Raw genomic sequence first — 19,802 nt, forward strand, 5'->3', positions numbered from 1 at the left:
GTGTGTTACATTGCATATAAACACCTTCTTATAGGACTACAACAGATCAACAGACTTTGAGTCTTCTTGCACTGACCAAGGTTTTTGGAAAGTGGTGTAAAATACAGTGGAAAGGCCAAACTAGATGGTAGCCTTAGGAAAACACAAAGGAGCACAGATAAAGTATGTAATTTTTTTCTTATTCTTACAAGCTCCTCAGCGATGTTTTCAGATCAGAATTGTGGTGTTTTTGTTCCTGTAGGATTTCGAAGATTAAGTACCTAGTTTTCCAACCTGAGAAGTCAGGAAAAAGTGTAGTCAGATATAGTAGGCTCAAAAAGAATGACCAGAAACAGTTAATATTAGCAGTATATGGGAAGGAGTGGAGGTCAGGATCTACCACCAAATAGTAAACAAATAGGGTGTTGAATGAAGCATTTAGTCTGTTAATTGTAAGGTCAAATTTGTGTTCTGTTTCAAGCAGTGAAACATAGCAGTGTGAAGAGCATTGTCATTTACAGTTCTCATAGGAGTAAAGGTTTAGTTAAGATTATTTACAATTGATTAGCAGTTTTAATTGTCAGAAAGCAATGGAGTATGCTCATGCTATAGTATAACATCGGAAATTAGGCTTTTTTAACAAGCCTTCAGTTTGAAATTTTGAAAACCCTATATATTCTGTCAAAGTAACTTTCCTTCATCTATGTATTTCAAAGCTGGATTTAGTGCGAACAGTTATTTTTAAAACTTGTTTGAAGTAGGATATCTTTATACCTTAAACCATTAGTTTTCAAAGTGTGGTCCCTAGACCAGCAATATCAGCATTGCCTGGTAACTTGTTGGTAAATGTAAATTTCTAACACAAATCCCAGACTGAGGTTGGAGCCCAGCAATCTAGCTTAACAAGCCCTCCAGGTGATTCTCATGCAAACTGAAGTTTGAGAACTCCTGCCTTAAAATTAATAGAAGATTAAAAAAAAAAAAAAAAACAGTATGGGATAGGGATTCCCCCTATCCCCCACCCCCTACTCCCATGAGGTCTTGCTCTGTCACCAGGCTAGCTAGAGTGCCGTGGCTTGATCATAGCTCACTGTAATCTCAAACTCCTGGGCTCAAGCAGTCCTTCGCCTCAGCTTCCTGGGTAGTTAGGACTATAGACACATGCCACACTCAGCTAATTAAAAAAAAAAATTATTTATTTATTTATTTATTTTTTTTGAGACAGAGTCTCGCTTTCTTGCCTAGGCTAGTGTGAGTGCCGTGGCGTCAGCCTAGCTCACAGCAACCTCAAACTCCTGGGCTCAAGCAATCCTACTGCCTCAGCCTCCCGAGTTGCTGGGACTACAGGCACGAGCCACCATGCCCGGCTAATTTTTATATATATATATATTAGTTGGCCAATTGATTTCTTTCTATTTTTTATAGTAGAGACGGGGTCTCGCTCAGGCTGGTTTTGAACTCCTGACCTTGAGCAATCCGCCCGCCTCGGCCTCCCAGAGTGCTAGGATTACAAGCGTGAGCCACCGCGCCCGGCCAAAAAAAATTTATTTTTTATTTATTTATTTTTTTTGAGACAGAGTCTCACTCTCTTGCCCAGGTTAGAATGCCATGGCGTCAGCTTAGCTCACAGCAACCTCAAACTCCTGGGCTCAAGCAATCCTTCCGCCTCAGCTTCCCGAGTAGCTGGGACTATAGGAATGCGCCACCATGCCTGGCTAATTTTATATATATATATTTTTTAGTTGGCCAATGAATTTCTTTCTATTTATAGTAGATAGTAGAGACAGGGTCTAGCTCTTGCTCATGCTGGTTTCGAACTCCTGACCTTGAGTGATCATCCTGCCTTGCCTCCCAGAGTGCTAGGATTATAGGCATGAGCCACTGCACCAAAATTTTTTTTGGAGACAGTCTTGTTATGTTGTCAGGCTGGACTTAAACTCATGGATTCAAGTCATTCTCCCCTGTCAGTGCAGAGTCCTGGGATTTCAGTTGTGAACCACTGTGTGTGGCCAAGTATGGGAATTTTATATAGGTATTATTAGACTTTTCTCTGTTATTAAGAATGTTCCATTGACTTCAGGGAGTATACAAATCTTTTTTTGACTGTTCTCAGTGAACCATATAACTTTAATTTGCCACTCATTCTTTGGACACTCTGCCCTTATCTCTGTTAGAATTTCTGTTATAGCACTTAACTATACTTCATTGCCACCCCCATAGTCTGGGAACTTCAGTATATAAACAGTGAAGATAGAGAGTGTATGTCTTGTTCTTTTATATCTCCTATACTTTGCATGGTAAATGCCTGGCCCTTAGTAAGTTTCTCATAGTGGTTAATGATCATACCTATATCTCTACCTCTTCATCTGCCTCTCCATAGGAAGCACTCAAACACTTGTAATCACTGAATGAGTGAATGAATGAATGAAGTTCCTTAATAGAAATCTTTTTAGGTGCTAGGTTTCTATCTAATGAAACTGTCTTAACCTGTGAATTGAAACTGCCTTTGATGCTGATGGATATGTCTATGCCCTTGATGGTGGTGATGGTTTCACAGGTGTATATTTATCTCCAAACTCATCATTTTATACATTAAATATGAACAGCTTTTCATGTCAATCATACCTCAATAAAGTGGTTTTTTAATGCATATTCTCATTTAGGCATTGACTGAATTTCAGCTAATGGTGACTGTATGTTAACCACTTTCTAAGAAATGGGCTTTAATTGGGCATGAGTACGTATGTTACTTTATGTCTTTATAGCAACTTCATAAAGTAGATATTGCCTGTTTTATAAATGAGGAAATCAGAGCAATTAAATAACTTATCTAAGAGTTCACTTAACTAGTGAGCAGCAGAGTAAGAACTAGGTCTTTCAGACTCTTAAGGACTAGTATCCAGAGCACTACTGTCACAGTGGAATTTTAATGGAACTGTCCATTGTATATTTACTGTCCGGGCACGGTGGCTCACACCTGTAATCCTAGTTCTCTGGGAGGCCAAGGCAGGCGGATCGTTTGAGCTGAGGAGTTCGAAACCAACCTGAGCAAGAGTGAGACCTCATTTCTACTATAAATAGAAAGAAATTAATTGGCCAACTAATATTTGTAGAAAAAATTAGCCGGGCATGGTGGCGCATGCCTGTAGTCCCAGCTACTCGGGAGGCTGAGGCAGTAGGATTGCTTGAGCCCAGGAGTTTGAGGTTGCTGTGAGCCAGGCTGATGCCATAGCACTCACTGTAGCCTGGGCAACACAGTGAAACTCTGTCTCAAAAAATAAATAAGTAAATAAATTATTGACTTTTGTTTTTTCATAAAGATAAGACAGGCTGGCCATGGTGGCTCACGCCTATAATCCTAGCACTCTGGGAGACCAAGGTGGTGGATCGCCCAAGGTCAGGAGTTTGAAACCAGCCTGAGCGAGACACCATCTCTACTAAAAATAGAAATTAATTGACCAGCTAAAAATATATATATAAAAAATGAGCCAGGCATGGTGGTGCATGCCTGTAGTCCCCAGCTACTCTGGAGGCTGAGACAGTAAGATTGCTTGAGCCTAGGAGATTGAGGTTGCTGTGAGCTAGGCTGATGCCACGGCACCCCAACCCAGGCAACAAAGTGAGACTCTGTCTCAAAAAAAATAATAACAAGACTTAAGTTTCTTTATCCTCCATTCCCCTATCTCATCTCATTAGTTTTGTTAAACCTATTTTTTTATTAAGTCAAGAAACATTTGAATGTCTTTATTGTCGAGGCTTCAGGTGTGGTGGAAGAGCACGCTGCTCTAAATAGAAGCAGGCTTTGGGGTTCCTAGTCAACCTCATATAGCTTTGGTGCTTTCAGCCAGTTTCTGTCTGAAAATAGCACATTCATCTGAACTGTTTGGTCTCATTACAAAGTACTCCATGTTACTACCTTAAGCAGACTTTGAAAATTGCCTTTATTTACCAGAGCAAAAATAAATTGTTTTTCCTATTCAGAAATTGAGAAGATTCAGAAGGGAGATTCAAAAAAGGACGATGAGGAGAATTACTTGGATTTATTTTCTCATAAGAATATGAAGCTGAAAGAGCGGGTGCTGATACCTGTCAAACAGTATCCTAAGGTAAGGCAAAAAGTGCCTCACTGCTTTGAATTAGCTTCATATGGACTATGACAAAGACTTCTGGGGATTGTGGTGCTCCAGAAACTTAAGCCTGTAAAGCTTCTCTTCTATGCTTATAGTACCTGTTTCTGGCAGTTGAAATATCTAGGTCCATAACTAATAGCATAGCTATAGCCAGAAAAGAAATATAATATCTTCTTATTATCAAAAAAAGTTTCTTTCTCAAATGTTTGTTCAGGCTCCAAGTCCAAATGACAAAATTAAAAACTGAAAAGTTGTTCTGTGTCAAAAGATTGACCTGGAATTTAAATCAAAGGAAATATAACACATTTTCTTAACTGGATGAAATTAAATTTTCTTACTTAAGTAAATGCTTTTTCTTTTCTTTTCTTTTCTTTTCTTTTCTTTTCTTTTCTTTTCTTTTCTTTTCTTTTCTTTTCTTTTTAAGGGAAGCAGTTAGTTATATTTTGTTTGCCAAATGTGCTATCAAAGGGTACCATATGTGTGTTCTGTTATGAGGTCACTGCCTTAAAAATGTTTATGTATGTTAAGGTACTAAGGGTTGCAGTGTATTGTGGAAAGAGCACCAGACTACATCAGAGAACCCAAATTTAAGTCTAGGAATTACCACTTAATAGTTGTATAACCTAAAGCTAATCACTTTATCAGTACAGCCTCAGTATATCCTTCAGTCAAATGGGAATGGTAATTCTCTATATATTTTGCAAGATTGTTGACAATCCAATGAGATGATGTATGGTGGGGTGTTTTATGTAGGAGCATGTGTATTTAGAATTCTTTTATTTTCTGTCAGTTCAATTTTGTGGGGAAGATTCTTGGACCACAAGGGAATACAATCAAAAGACTGCAGGAAGAGACTGGTGCAAAGATATCTGTGTTGGGAAAGGGCTCAATGAGAGACAAAGCCAAGGTAAGCTCATATTAGTGAGGCAACAGGATGCCATTAATTCTTTCTTATTGCCAGAATACAGTATGAATGCCTTATGGAAGTATTTTGTATATGTATAGAATGTGACTCCTTTAAGTTTGCATTGGATGCAAGAAATTATAGACCAGTATAATTTATTTGCTTGGTGACCCTGGAAGAGCCTGGGTGTGCTCTGGTGGTTTTCTTTCTGACTTTTAATTGCATAGTAATAGAAACTTTGGAATTGATATGATTATCTGTGAAAACTTGAAATGGGAGCTGAATGTATGAAAACCTAGACTAAATCAGACTAAAGACACTAAAATGTGAACAGCATACCCTATTTCCAGTAACATGAAGAGGTGAGAACAATAGTGTTGAGTGCATGTGAGTTTGAGGATTAGTTGGTTTATCTTAAACCAACCAAGTTAGTATTTTATATACTAAAAGAATGTATTCCAAAAGGAACCTTGAGTAATCCTGACAATGGAACCTAATGTGTCTTATTTTTTTTTCCGTGCCATCACGCCATATACTGTGTACTCTTTGTAAGCAGCAAGAAACTTCCCACCAAAACAAAATAGTTGTAGGTTTCTAGAGTCAGCTGTTTAGATAAGACATGCCTGCTATGATCTAAAAATTTGCTCTTTCAGGACTTTTATGTAGCTTAACTGACAAATGTTGTTTTCTCAGATCCTCTTTTATTCACTCAGATTTCTTACTAGACACATACAGTTGGGGCTGAAGTATATTATTCTAGCTAATGAGATTTACGTGAGCTTTTCTTCTCTCTGTCCTGAGTTCTTTCCTCCCCTAGAACTCCCCAGACCCTATAAGAAGATAAGCAGAGCTAGTGGTGATTAACAGCTCAACCTGGGATTTAAAAATAAATGCTTGGCCATACGTATATTCATACATACAAATGCTTGACAAACAGCTATTATCTGAATACAGATTAGAATTATGTTTTTCTGTCTTATACTTCTAATAAGTGCTCCAGTGAATACCCCAGGGATTTAAGATGACAGCTGTTAACAGCACACCCAAGTGCAGGTTAGCAGGTTGTGTGAATTACTGTTCTCCAAAGCTTGTTTCACGTTCTTAAACTTTACTGTTTTTCTTAGACATTGGGATTATTTTCATGCTGTTCCTTTTGCTTAGAGGTAAAGGTATTGTTTGCTACCTAGTCCACGGGATGATACGTTTCTCTGAATTTTTCCATAGGAAGAGGAGCTGCGCAAAGGTGGAGACCCCAAATATGCCCATTTGAATATGGATCTGCATGTCTTCATTGAAGTCTTTGGACCCCCCTGTGAGGCTTATGCTCTTATGGCCCATGCCATGGAGGAAGTCAAGAAATTTCTAGTACCAGTAAGGATATCCATATCTTGTATCTTTTGAACAAGGGAGACCTGGGATCTTATGCTGTTGTGAAGGCAGGGGTTCTTAACCAGGGTTTCTGCATAACCTGTAATTGCATACCAAATTCTACATTTATGTTCATTTTTCTGAGGTAGTCCATTCCTTGTAACTAGTTCTCAAAGCACTGTGCTCCAAGGCCACTATATCTCTCCTTATATAATGTGGTTTTTGTTGTGTACCATTATCTGTTGTCAGTTTCTTGGGTCCATAATGTGTCTGCATTCTAATATGTGATTAACAAAGCTTTAACAGGGTCTTTAACGAGCTGAATATTTTGGTACTAGTGTGGAACCAGGAGGTTGTATTAGGAAAACGACTAAGGTGGATTCCTGCATTCACGGGGTTGATGCTGTAGAGAGTCTAACAGCAAGATGCTTAGCGCATCCAGTGTTAATGGATTAAATTCTGACCTGAGTGTACTCAGGGGTTTCTCTCCTTGAGGAATTTGCTGAAGTAGAGTTTAGTTTGGGAGAAGCATGATTGTTCGTTACAGGCTTGACAGTTGAAACACACTGGTGTGCAGCTCCTTTCAGACTGTAACTGAGGCCCAGGAAGATTTGGGATAGGCCCAGTTATCTGTCTTGCTTCTTACTACCTTGTCAGATTATTATTATTATTATATATAAAATGGTGCTATTTTTGCTTTTTAGCAAGGCCTGGTGGTTGTCAGAGTAACATATTACTGTTGAATATTTAATATCAAGGGTGAATCTGGAACCTAAGGAAGGGTTTGAAATACTATTCAGCTAGAATTGAGTAAGCACCATATTTTTATCCCAAATCTAAGAGGAGGTAAGGTACAGTCCTTGGTTTTCTTGAATGTAAAATGAAGGAGTTAGAACTAAATGTGGTATCAGAGAATATGAGAATTGGTAGAACAAATATGTATAGGGAGTGTGTACCCATAATCCTGAACTTCAAGGATTCTAATACAACCTCAAATATCTCGGCAGCTGCTTTGCTTTTGAGCACCTCGTCGTCATCATTAGAATGTCCAACATAGGCCGGGCGCGGTGGCTCACGCCTGTAATCCTAGCACCCTGGGAGGCCGAGGCGGGCAAATTGCTCGAGGTCAGGAGTTCAAAACCAGCCTGAACAAGGGCGAGACCCCATCTCTACTCTAAATAGAAAGAAATTAATTGGCCAACTAATATATATAGAAAAAATTAGCCGGGCGTGGTGGCGCATGCCTGTAGTCCCAGCTACTCTGGAGGCTGAGGTAGTAGGATTGCTGGAGCCCAGGAGTTTGAGGTTGCTGTGAGCTAGGCTGACGCCACGGTACTCACTCTAGCCTGGGCAACAAAGTGAGACCCTGTCTCAAAAAAAAAGAATGTTCAACATAAAGCAGATAATTTAAAATATCCTAAGAAAAAACTCATAACTGGTTAATTTTTCCTCAAGAGGATACTTTAATTCTTTTTGAGGTATTCTGTTGAAGCATTTTGAGCTACCCAATTTCTGAAGGACTACAGAGGGAATGCCTGTCTCGTTATTGTTAGTCTCTAGTACGTTTCTCAGAGGGTTTGGTTTATGAGGCTTCCATGTAAGTGAATCTTTGAGAAGAATATCTGCCAGGAAGATCTGGGTTTCCTCTGTGTTGATGCGGTAGTTGGAGGAATCTGAGCAGTAGGTGGGTATTGGTTACTTGATTCTCCAATGTGTATGTTACAACAGCAGTGATGTTTAAGGTAGGAGGAGGTGGAGAATTGAGGGGGACATCTATTAGTGACTAAAATCTTCTGTTCTTGAAGCTGTATCCACTTGGGATATATAAAAACGCATGAAGTGCATTTGGTTCTCAATAGGAAGTGTGTGAAAAGACTTGTAAATGGCATTTGGCTCAATTCTTCCCTCTTCTGAAGGGAAAAAAAGCCTATTTTTGCATCAGTACCAGAGCCCTTAGAACTATTTTCTAGCCCTTAGAACATTTTCCCCTTAGAACTATTAACTACCAAGCAGGCTTCATGGTACAGTAGGAAGAGCACTGGACTGGGAGTTCTGTCTGTATCTTCCCAGATAAGTTATCGTTTCACTTTTCTGCACTTCAGTTTCTATATCTGGTAGATGCCTAATGCTATGCTTGCCTTTGAAGTTACCAAAATGGCTCCTGAAGAGCTTACAATCTAGTGACAAACAATTCTAAAATGATGTGGTAAGTGCTTGGGTAGAGAGAATTGCATGGTGCATTAGGAAAAGAGGTATAGGGATAGGGTCAAGAGAAAGTTTTTCAAAAGAGACTTATCTGTTTTAGATTAGTCTTATGAAGGATGAGTTAAGAGTCCCTCAGGTAGACAAAAAAGGCAGTATACCCTATCAATCCAAAGTCTAGATTTTAGAAACAGATAATTCTGAATTCACATCTAGAGTCTGTCACTAGCTCTATGTTCTTAGGCTGTTGATTTATATTCCCTGAATCTATTTTTCTAATGTAAAATGGGGAGATCTGCCTACTTATTTCAGGGTCATTTTGAAGATATAAACTGAAAAATCTATATAAGGCTTATTATACAGTGCCCAGTACATAGAGCTCCATTAATAGTAGTGGCTTTTATTATTTCAGGGAAAGGAAACTATTTGCAAAGAATGGATATGTGAGAGTATGCCAGGCTCTGAACTGCACATTGTTCAGCATGGCTTGAGAGGAGGTTATATATGGAGAGAGGATGGAAATGATCTTGGAGAGCTAGGCAGCGACCACATCATAAAGAGCTCTATCTGAATAATAAGGGGTCTGCCATCAAGACTTTCCTCAAAGAGGTGATGGGTAGGGTGCCATTTGACTTCAGAGAGTGACCTAAGACTTCATCTGGGCTCTCAAAACTGTTGTTAGGGCCGGGCGCGGTGGCTCACGCTTGTAATCCTAGCACTCTGGGAGGCCGAGGCGGGCGGATTGCTCAAGGTCAGGAGTTCAAAACCAGCCTGAGCGAGACCCCGTCTCTACTATAAAAATAGAAAGAAATTAATTGGCCAACTAATATATATATATATAAAAAATTAGCCGGGCATGGTGGCTCGTGCCTGTAGTCCCAGCAACTCGGGAGGCTGAGACAGCAGGATTGCTTGAGCCCAGGAGATTGAGGTTGCTGTGAGCTAGGCTGACGCCACGGCACTCACTCTAGCCTAGGCAAGAAAGCGAGACTCTGTCTCAAAAAAAAAAAAAAAAAACTGTTGTTAGTATCCAGAGTACATATAGGCCAGGTGACTACTCAGTGGAAGATATAGACATTGTATAGTACTTGTTGTATCTTCCATTCCCAGGATATGATGGATGATATCTGCCAGGAGCAATTTCTAGAGCTGTCCTACTTGAATGGAGTACCTGAGCCTTCTCGTGGACGTGGGGTGCCAGTGAGAGGCCGGGGAGCTGCACCTCCCCCTCCACCTGTTCCCAGGTAAAAATAACGGAGATGGCCAGAAATGGGTTATAAATTTGACTACTAGTACCATCTCTCTCTCAATGGTGCTCTTATCTCCAGTTTAGGAGGGGTCTCAGGATTTGTATATTGCATCAAAAATAGAATTCTAGATCTTGGGCACTTTGACTATTGTCAAGTGCTATAGTCCTGCTAAAACTTTTGGTCTTTTAATTTTGGACAGTAGTAGCATTTTTTATGGTCTGACTTTAGAATTTTACTTTTTGTGACTGATCTTTGAGTGTTCAGACTCTCTAGATCTACCTAAGCATTGTGTTGGTCCACCGTGGGACCTGGGGAGTCTTCCAATGTGGGTGTTTTACCTACCTGCACATTCCTATGTGTTTTAATAACAGTCTAGTTAACGCTTCATAAAATCTGTCTTGCTCCAGAATTTGCAAACAAATCTGAACATGAAGGTGGTTTATTTATAAAAAGCTCCATTTAAAATAAACTTTCTTTTTGTAGGGGCCGTGGTGTTGGGCCACCTCGTGGGGCTTTGGTGCGTGGTACACCAGTAAGGGGAGCCATCACCAGAGGTGCCACCGTGACTCGAGGAGTGCCACCCCCGCCTACTGTGAGAGGTGCTCCAACACCAAGAGCACGAACAGCAGGCATCCAGAGAATACCCTTGCCTCCACCCCCTGCACCAGAAACATATGAAGAATATGTAAGAAATTTGAACAGTGCCATTTCCCAGTACCTAGAAGGTTGCCAAAGGAAGCTGAATGACAGGGCCTTGGCCCTTTTATGTAGGTGTCATGGACTGCCTATTTTGGAGTCTACCTTATTCTCTTGCAGTGAACATTGAACTATTAGAAGATTTTTTCCACTTTAGGCATGTTTTACTATGTGTGTAGATCAAACAGGAAATACACTGTGCCTTAATGTATAATATTTTATTAAGGCATCTCCCACTACTAGTCCTAATAATACTAAAGCTCAGTTTTGTACTTTATGTCCTACCCACACTTGTCTTATGGCATATCATATTTGTTTGTTAGTTTGTTAAGTAACCTTTTCTCTTTGACTACTCTATAGTAGGTGTTAACATTGTGGGGGGAAATTTTATGTCCTATTAATCCAGAAGCCTGCCATACCCGTCATTGGATGTAATTACCTTCCCTTCTCTCTATGGTTCTGACATTCTACTTTGTTTTATTTGTTCTAGGGATATGATGATACATATGCAGAACAGAGTTATGAAGGCTACGAAGGCTATTACAGCCAGAGCCAAGGGTGAGTCTGTCAGTAGGAGTACTATTTTGTTGTAGGTATGGATGGAGGGAGTTGGGCAAACTGAAAGATTTAGGCAGCAGAACCTAAGGAGCAGAATGGCTAGCCTTGTGAAAGTATCTCTTCTGCTTTTGACATCTGTGAAACACACACTTGTATTTGCACATTTGGATAATTGTGAACTTTAAATTATAATTTAGAATGTGGGAATAGTAGATGAAAAATTGTGACTACATGGAAGCAAAAGAAAAATGCCTTTAAATTATTTTGACTGGTTATTTAAAAATATCAGCAGGGTGCAGTGGCTCACACCTATAATCCTAGCAGTCTGGGAGGCTGAGGTGGGAGGATTGCTTGAGCCCAGGAGTTTGAGTTTTGCAGTGAGTTACAGTGAGCTATGATGACGCCACTGCACTGTGCCTGGGGCGACGGAGTGAGACTCTGTCTCAAAAAAAAAAATCATAGCCACATTAAAGTTGCATAAAATTTTAAAAGGAAACTTGAATCCGACTACCATAACTTAGGTACTTTTCCACATTTCTCTTAACCATTTTTTGCGTGTATATATCTTACCTGTGATTGACTGAAAAAAAGTCTCAGTAGAGACAGATCCTTTCTTGTTTAATCTTTTAACCCTGTAAATACTTCACATGTATATACACTGATTAGGAGTGTGCTTTTTCACTTTAAATTGTGTGGTATCTTTTTTTTTTTTTGCTATAGTTATAATTATTTTATGAATGCATAGTGTGTGTGTGTATGTGTATATATTTTTTGGAACTATTTTGTGGTTTAGGAATGGGGCAGAATGAGCTAATACAATAAAATGAGATACGGAAGTATTTGAGAGAAAGGTGAAACCAAAACATAGTTATTCTGTAGCTTCTAACACTCTGTCTTTGGTTTTCAGGGACTCAGAATATTATGACTATGGACATGGGGAGGTTCAAGATTCTTATGAAGCTTATGGTATGTCTTTATTTTGTGGTGGGGCAGAATGTACAAGTAAGTGCCTGGGAGAATGCTGGTGACTGCATTGTTGGGAGTCAGACAGAAACACACATAAGGACAAACCTTTAGTAGGCAAAGTATTGGTAGATGTGCCAATAGGAGCTCTGTTCGTGTTTAAATGTTGTGGTGTGTGGTAGAAGGAGGAACTACTGTAGTGAGAGGGGATACTATTACTCTTGGAAGGCCAGTAGTAGTATGTGTCTTAAACTAGGGCTCAGGTCCAGGTTGGTCTAGTTGGAACAGCAGACTTTCAAACTGATGATGATTTTTTTCTACTTTAGGCAGGAAGACAGCTAGGACTCGGTTTATGTTTCTGGGCCTTTGGTGCCAGTACCTAGGCCACTTTGGTAGATAAAAAGAACTTAATCATATCCAACTCTACTCTTTTACCCCATGTTATTTTTTTAAAAAATTGGGTCTCATTGAAAAGAATCTCAATGTAGAGGAAATGCTAGTTGAAAGGGGCCTAGATGATAAACAGCCAGAACAGTTTAGAGGGCAAGAATAGTGCCTGTTAGAATCAGACAGGGGCTGGAGCCAATTCAGGACACCAAGCGCCTTACTTACTTGGAGACATCTCAACTCAGTTCTTGATCCCAAGAGAGCTGTAGAGACTAGAACAGCAGCAGGATCAAACTGACTTCCCTGAGGTTTGATTCAAAACAAATTGCTCAAGTGTGTCCTCAAGAGCCAATTATGGCCCCATGTTAATGGGCCCCAGAGGGAGTGCCATGTGGCATGGATGCAGAGAGAACTGCCTTTTCAATGTGAGATAATTTTCAGCATACCTGAGGGACTTTCAGGGTGTCTTTGGCAAGGGCTTGACAGTTAACAGTTCACCTTAAGACACTGGTGGACATTGTCCCCTGACCCTAGTTGAGAGAGAAGAGCCCCTTAGGGCATCCCACAGACAGACAAGCTGAACCCAATTAAACACTGTAGGAAGTAGCCAATCATCTACTTGCCCAGGGAAACAGATTTTACTAATTTTAGCTGAATGGCTCTGGACAGTTACCATCAATAACACTGCTCTGCTCATATGCCACTATTTAGAAGTGCACTATGATTGCACTCAGGTATTTCCCTCCATCAGTGGGGCCTCTGTATGTGTTGGACTATTGCATTTCTGTTTTGCTGGAGAAAAGATGGAACTGAAAGAGGCAGGCTGCTCCTTATGCTCCTGGTATGATGTTGCCAGTTAATGTGTTCTGATCTCTGCCTTTATAAAAAGAATTAGAAAAAGCAAACTATCTCGTTGGTACCCAGAAGCCCATTTGGAAAGGGATGGATGTTTGTACTATACTAGGGGTATAATGAGGGTTCTCTGCAAGTTTGGATCCTTATAGGAATTTAAGACTATAGTGATGGAGGAAGGTATTTGTGAGTATAGACAGCTGGAGAAATACTTCAAGAATGAACTGAATTGGTATGGGTAAAGTGTGAGAACAAATGGGAAGAATAAGCTTTTAAATACAACTCTTTTAATAAGAGGTCAGCTTTAGAAGTAAGTGACCATCTCCCTCAGGCTTTTCCCTGTCACAGAAGAGAACCATTTGAGGATGTCAGTTATATTATCTGGCTTATCTGGACTGTTGACATAAGTAAAGGAGCTAAGGAATTCTAAATAGTGCTCTAAATGCAACATTCCTTCCACCAGATCAGTGAGTGTCAGCTCTGCTGGTGGTGGCCCTTTTTTCTCCCAGACAGCCAGAGGACACTTCTCCACAGGAAAACCTGACTTATTGATGCCTGGCAAGGGGGCTGTTTCCAATCTGAAAGACTTCCAGAAGTTTTGTCGCCTTACTTGAGGCTGCCTGCCAGATTGCTTGGGGAACAGGACAGGCCGTTGCAGACCCACTAAGATGAATAACCCCTTCACTGCTTCAAGCAAGCTGTTGGTTTTTTTGAGGTTTGGAGACTAGAGGATAGATCATGTTGCTTGTGGAGAACCTCACTGCTGGAGATTACTCCAGAGTCATTGCCAGCCTTTTCTGAGGTGTTCCCTTCTGTCCTTCCAGTCAAAACTATGGGAAATTGCCCAGGCTGCTCAAGAGGTTCAAGCAGAGTAGTGAGCAAAGACCACCAGGGAGGTGTCAAGAGGTTGGAAGAAAAATAGTGTTGTTGGTGATCTTTATACCATGTGACCTAACTGTCTTTGTTTTCTTCACAGGCCAGGACGACTGGAATGGGACCAGGCCATCGCTGAAGGCCCCTCCAGCTAGGCCAGTGAAAGGAGCATACAGAGAGCACCCATATGGACGTTATTAAAAACAAACATGAGGGGAAAATATCAGTTATGAGCAAAGTTGTTACTGATTTCTTGTATCTCCCAGGATTCCTGTTGCTTTACCCACAACAGACAAGTAATTGTCTAAGTGTTTTTCTTCGTGGTCCCCTTCTTCTCCCCACCTTATTCCATTCTTAACTCTGCATTCTGGCTTCTGTATGTAGTATTTTAAAATGAGTTAAAATAGATTTAGGAATATCGAATTAATTTTTTAAGTGTGTAGATGCTTTTTTCTTTGTTGTTTAAATATAAACAGAAGTGTACCTTTTATAATAAAAAAAGAAGTTGAGTAAAAAAAAAAAAAAACCACAAACCTGTTAGTTTCAAAAGTGACATTGCTTGCTTAAAGGTTCTGAAGTAAAGACTTTGTTAACTTTCTCTTAGTTTTGATTTGAGGCATCCCGTAAAGTTGTAGTTGCAGAATCCCAAACTAGGCTACATTTCAAAATTCAGGGCTATTTAAGATTTAAAATCACAAATGTTAACGGCAGTAGGTGCCACCATGTAAAAGTGAGCTCAGACGTCTCTAAAAAATGTTTCCTTTAAAAGCACATGGCGGTTGAATCTTAAGGCTAAATTTTAATACGAAAGATCCTCATGAATTAAATAGTTGATGCAATTTTTTAACGTTAATTGATATTAAAAATAACAAAATTAGGCTTGTAAAACTGACTTTTTCATTATGTGGGTTTTGAAATCTAGCCCCAGACATACAGTGTTGAGAGATACTTAGGGGGAGGGAGAATAGGTTTTGAAGAGGTTGATTTGGGGGGAGGGGATGGCCACCTGAATTGATTTTGATGCAGAGCTTTGTAGCCACAATCTTTCAGTCATAGCACTAATAATTAAAATTTCAGTATTTAAGAAGACTAGTATTTTGTCCATCTGAGATTCTGCACTCCATGAAAAGCTCACTTGGACACTGAGGCCAAAAGCTGATGATTTTCTTAAGTTGATGGCTATCAATATTGAACTGTTCCCAAGATAGTCAAGTATGTCTCAACACTAGCATGATATAAAAAGGGACACTGCAGCTGAATGAAAAAGGAATCAAAATCCACTTTGTACATAAGTTAAAGTCCTAATTGGATTTGTACTGTCCTCCCATTTTGTTCTCGGAAGATTAAATGCTACATGTGTTAAGTCTGCCTAAATAGGTAGCTTAAACTTATGTCAAAATGTCTGCAGCAGTTTGTCAATAAAGTTTAGTCCTTTTTTAATCAAAGTAAATGTGATGAATTGTCATTTTTTTGGGTGGACAATAAAATAGTTTTCTCTTTCAAATAAACTTAAATTAACTCTAAAGTTAATGGGCTTGTTAAAAGTTGGAGACATTCTTAAAAGTGGTGGGGGGGATTTTATTTTAAGTTTACCAAAAAAAAAGTTTATGGAGTTGTTAAGTTTTAGTTTAAAAATAACCAAAGCTTTTTCACCCCCTGGAAGTTGTTGAAAGTACTTGTATCCAAATCCTATCAAAAGTTCTAATTTCTGGAGAGAAAAACCCAACTGAGCTAAAACTTGGATTGGTTTCCATACATAGGTCTCAGCATTTAAAGTGCCAGCCGTCCCAGTTTGTACCTTCTATAGGGTCCCCAGGTGGCCCTAAAGAGTGACACGAAATAATTTCTGTAAGCTTAGAAAGGGATAGCTCTTGTCTTTAGATATGACAATTTGGCAAATCTTGGGTGCTTATAAGGGTTTCCCTTCCAATCCCAGAAATGCTGTTAATAACTCAGCTGGGGCAGAGCCTAGCATGATAGGCTGGCTCTGAATTCCCTCCTAAGAGACCAAGAGAGGAAATGATGGAATTGGTTGGCCCCGTTTCTACTTCATGTTAATTTTCAGGGTTCTCATGCCTTCCCTAAGAGAGCCACCTAAACTGCTCGGGGGTGAAAAATCCTCTTGTATGAAGTGCCAAGCTGCCTGCAGCAGTGCATGATGGACATTTTTTTTTCTTTTTAAAACACACCAACAAAAAAATGTATTTGTAGATTGTGATAAAGTGTAAATAACTGAATTTTCAACCATGGTTTGAAGTCAGCTTTCAGGGCATTATGTCTTGTTTTGATGAAAAGAGATCACTCTATACCCCCCTTTTTAAAGGAAAATTATCGCAAGAGAATCAGGATGTGTAAAGCTAACATGCATCGCAAAAAACCAAAGGTAACCTAAATGTCTGATTTTAATAGCACATATTTCTCTTTTACATAAACTGTGACAGCAACTTGCATAAACAATTCTTTAGCTGTTAATTTTAATGTTAAAACTTTGCAAAACTTGTTTAATAAAAATAGCTGTAAAAAGAAAAACCATATGCTGCCGCATAAATTAGCCATAACTCTTAATAATCCTGCCCATCATAAGTGAACTGTAATGTAACCTGGGCACAAAGTCTGACATCTTAAATGACACATTGTAAAATTTCAATGACTGTAGATTAGATCTCCTGCTGCACCCCAAAGTAAAGCTTTCTGCTCAGCTATTTTAAAATGTATAAGGATGAGTCCCTATAGGTCCCCATATTGATATTCACAATGAAATGTTACTTAAAATTTCTTGAAAGTTGCATGTTTTTCTCCTGTAATGTGTAAACTGCATGCAGGACCTCTTTATCCTTTATTTTGTATGTCTTTAAAACTTCCTCTTCAAAAGACTGATCTCTTATTTCTCCATTTTCAGGTAATAGAAAATTCCTGAGACATTTCCTGGAATAGAATGGGTAGTGAAGACCCATGTCAGGTATGTTAAGGTAGCTTTCTGTTGAGGACTGTGGGCCTTTTTTCATCATGACTATAGAACAGTTATGCCTGGAAGGTGGTCACTGAGCTACTCTTTCCTGCAGTCTTCTGTCTTGTCTTTAAAAGATGACCATGCTCATATGTTGGTTTACAGTCCATATTGAATTTATTTCTAATGGTTGATAAGACCAAATAGTGCCAACTTATACCTACTGAATCCCACTCTATTTATCCTGTTAATAACCTGATGAGGCTGTGTTTCACTTGGAGTTCATTGGTTGCAAGCAACAAAGTAGCTAATGTAAATAAAAGAGATGTTATTAGAAAGATGTTAGGGGTTTAGAGATTTAGCTTGAAGGCTAGAAAATCTGGCATGGGAACCATAGTGGCTGCAGAGAACTGTGATAGCAGTGGTAGACCAGAGTAATGATCTTGAAGCAGGAATTGGCTGCTAGTAATAGTGCTTGGGCACTACTATTAGAATAGGTAAACTCCAGCTTTGTTTGTTTGCTTTCTTTCTCCCTCTACTCTAGATTCAAGTTCTAGGGAGAGAATTGATGATTAGCTTTAGTTCTATGCCCTTTACCAGTATTTAGTAAGAAACAACTAGTTCCTACAAAGGAAGTTGGGGGTTATTAGGAAAGAGAAAGGGATGCTGGGCTGCCAAGAAACAATTGTCCAGTAACATCTATTTTATAGAAGTAACAAAGACTTAATGAGGTTAAGTAACTTCCCAGGGTCATATGATTACTATGCTAATAATCAAGACCAAGATTATGTGTTGCCAGAACCTATCATCTTCACCCTATACTATATACTGCCCTTAATCTAGGGAAGGGGTATTTCTCATACTTAGATGACCCTTCATAGGGATATTGTGGTATAGTAGAAGGGAGATGGAGCCTGGCAAACCTAGAGCTGAATCTACAAGTGGTCTTTTGTTTACTGACCTAAAACAAATCACTTAAATTTCCACTTCTGGGGAAGGAAGATGGTGATAATACACACCTCACAGTGGTTGGCAAACTGAAGGAGTTCTAATATATATAAGGCCAACCAATTCAGTGCTATATACATAGTAAATATTAGTGGTCTTTTCCTAAGAACACTTGCTCTAAATTTAACTCCCTCATTTGTGTAGTTGGGGATTCTGACAACAGTGAACTCTCCTGTTGCTTGAAGCTATCAAGCAACTAACTGGCTGATCTTTCCCTCTGCTTTGAGTGAGTTGTTAGCATTAGGATGACACCAAGAACAAAGGCTCTAAGTCAAAGGCACATAGAGCCTTTGGCAGTGAACTTTGGCTTCTTGGAATTTGTCTTCCAAACCTGCCTCTGAGATCTGGAGGCTTAAAGGAGGGTTGTGTGTACTGAGCATGGTTCTGAGTATTCAGCAAGTCCTAAGTTTGACTTAGATCACATGAATGGCTAGGAAATGTAGGAGGAAATTCCTGAATATAGAGAATCTAATCTCAACTCTTCCTAGGATAATCCGAAATTTGGCGAAACTTCTTTTTCCACTTGGACTGTGATTTGTGCTTTGAAAGGCAGTTTTTGTTGTTCCTAGACCCAGGCCTGCTGGTGTTCCACCTATTCTGGGACTGTAGCTTAGTCTGTTGAGCCAAGTGTTTTCTGTAACTCTATCACTTACTACCTGTGAACTTTTATTACAGTTCTATTAAGCTTTAGAGACAGGCAAGATTGGGTACCTGTTTTTAGCTCTGCCTCATCTCAGCCTTTGTCACCTTAGACAAAAACAACGTTTAACACTTCTCCATGCCTCATTTATCATCGCATGAAGTTGATGATAATAGCCAATATTTATCACTATGTGCATCATAATATTCTAAATAGTTAATAAGAGTTATTTCATTTGGTCCTTCTCTACGCTTTTCTAATTGAGATAAAATTTACATAGCATCAAATTTACCATTTTAACAATTTTTAAAGTATACAATTTAGTGGTTCTTAGTATATCTACGATGCTGTGCAACCACTACTATTGAATTCCAGAACATTTACATCACTTCTAAAAGAAATCCTGTACTTACTAGCAGTCACTCCAGTTCTCCCACTCTCCCCAGCCCCTGGCAGCCACTAATCTTTCTGTTTCTGTGAGTTTACCTATTCTGAACATTTCTTGTAAATGGAATCCTACGTATACTTTTTGCGATTGGCTTTGACTTTGCATGTTTTCAAGGTTCATTTATGTTATAGCATGTCTCATAGTATTTCATACTAGTGATAGGAAACATGTTATTTCTAAAAGCAGCTCATTTCACTTGAGACAGCTTTTAAGTATTAGACCTTTTCTCTCATTTTGAATGAGACCTACACCTTAGTAACTTAATAGTGGTTCTACTTTGGACCTCTGAAGCAACAGCCTTTTAAGTAATTAGAGATTGTTTTCATTCCTGTTTCTCTGTCATCTCTAAAAGTTTTTTCTTGGACTTGCAAAATTTGATTGTCAAGAGAAACTGGAAATTAGAGACAAGTGCAATGTTTCACGGCCTGTAGTCCCAACTACCCAGGAGGCTGAGGTGGTAGGATCATTGGATCTCAGGAGTTTAAGGTTGCAATAGGCTATGATCTTGCCACTGCACTCCAGCCTGGGCAACAGAATGAGGCCCCTTCTCAAAAAAAAAAAAAAAAATTGGATTTTATGTACAATTGTTTAATGTTT

At 39.3% G+C, this 19,802-nt stretch overlaps 1 protein-coding gene across 1 annotated transcript in view; it reads left to right on the forward strand.

Annotated features, from left to right (window-relative positions):
- The window catches only part of KHDRBS1 (KH RNA binding domain containing, signal transduction associated 1), a 40,004-nt gene that overhangs the window by 10,076 nt on the left and 10,126 nt on the right, over positions 1–19,802 (forward strand). Inside the window, exons 2-9 of the mRNA XM_075996013.1 lie at positions 3,961–4,085; positions 4,900–5,016; positions 6,238–6,384; positions 9,694–9,827; positions 10,317–10,518; positions 11,020–11,087; positions 11,995–12,053; positions 14,266–17,121. Of these exons, the coding sequence (XP_075852128.1) occupies positions 3,961–4,085; positions 4,900–5,016; positions 6,238–6,384; positions 9,694–9,827; positions 10,317–10,518; positions 11,020–11,087; positions 11,995–12,053; positions 14,266–14,363 (950 nt within the window). The 3' untranslated portion in view covers positions 14,364–17,121. The remainder of the gene's footprint in view (positions 1–3,960; positions 4,086–4,899; positions 5,017–6,237; positions 6,385–9,693; positions 9,828–10,316; positions 10,519–11,019; positions 11,088–11,994; positions 12,054–14,265; positions 17,122–19,802) is intronic.

Source organism: Microcebus murinus, chromosome 2 (genome assembly GCF_040939455.1).
Source record: "Microcebus murinus isolate Inina chromosome 2, M.murinus_Inina_mat1.0, whole genome shotgun sequence".
Lineage (NCBI taxonomy): Eukaryota > Metazoa > Chordata > Mammalia > Primates > Cheirogaleidae > Microcebus > Microcebus murinus.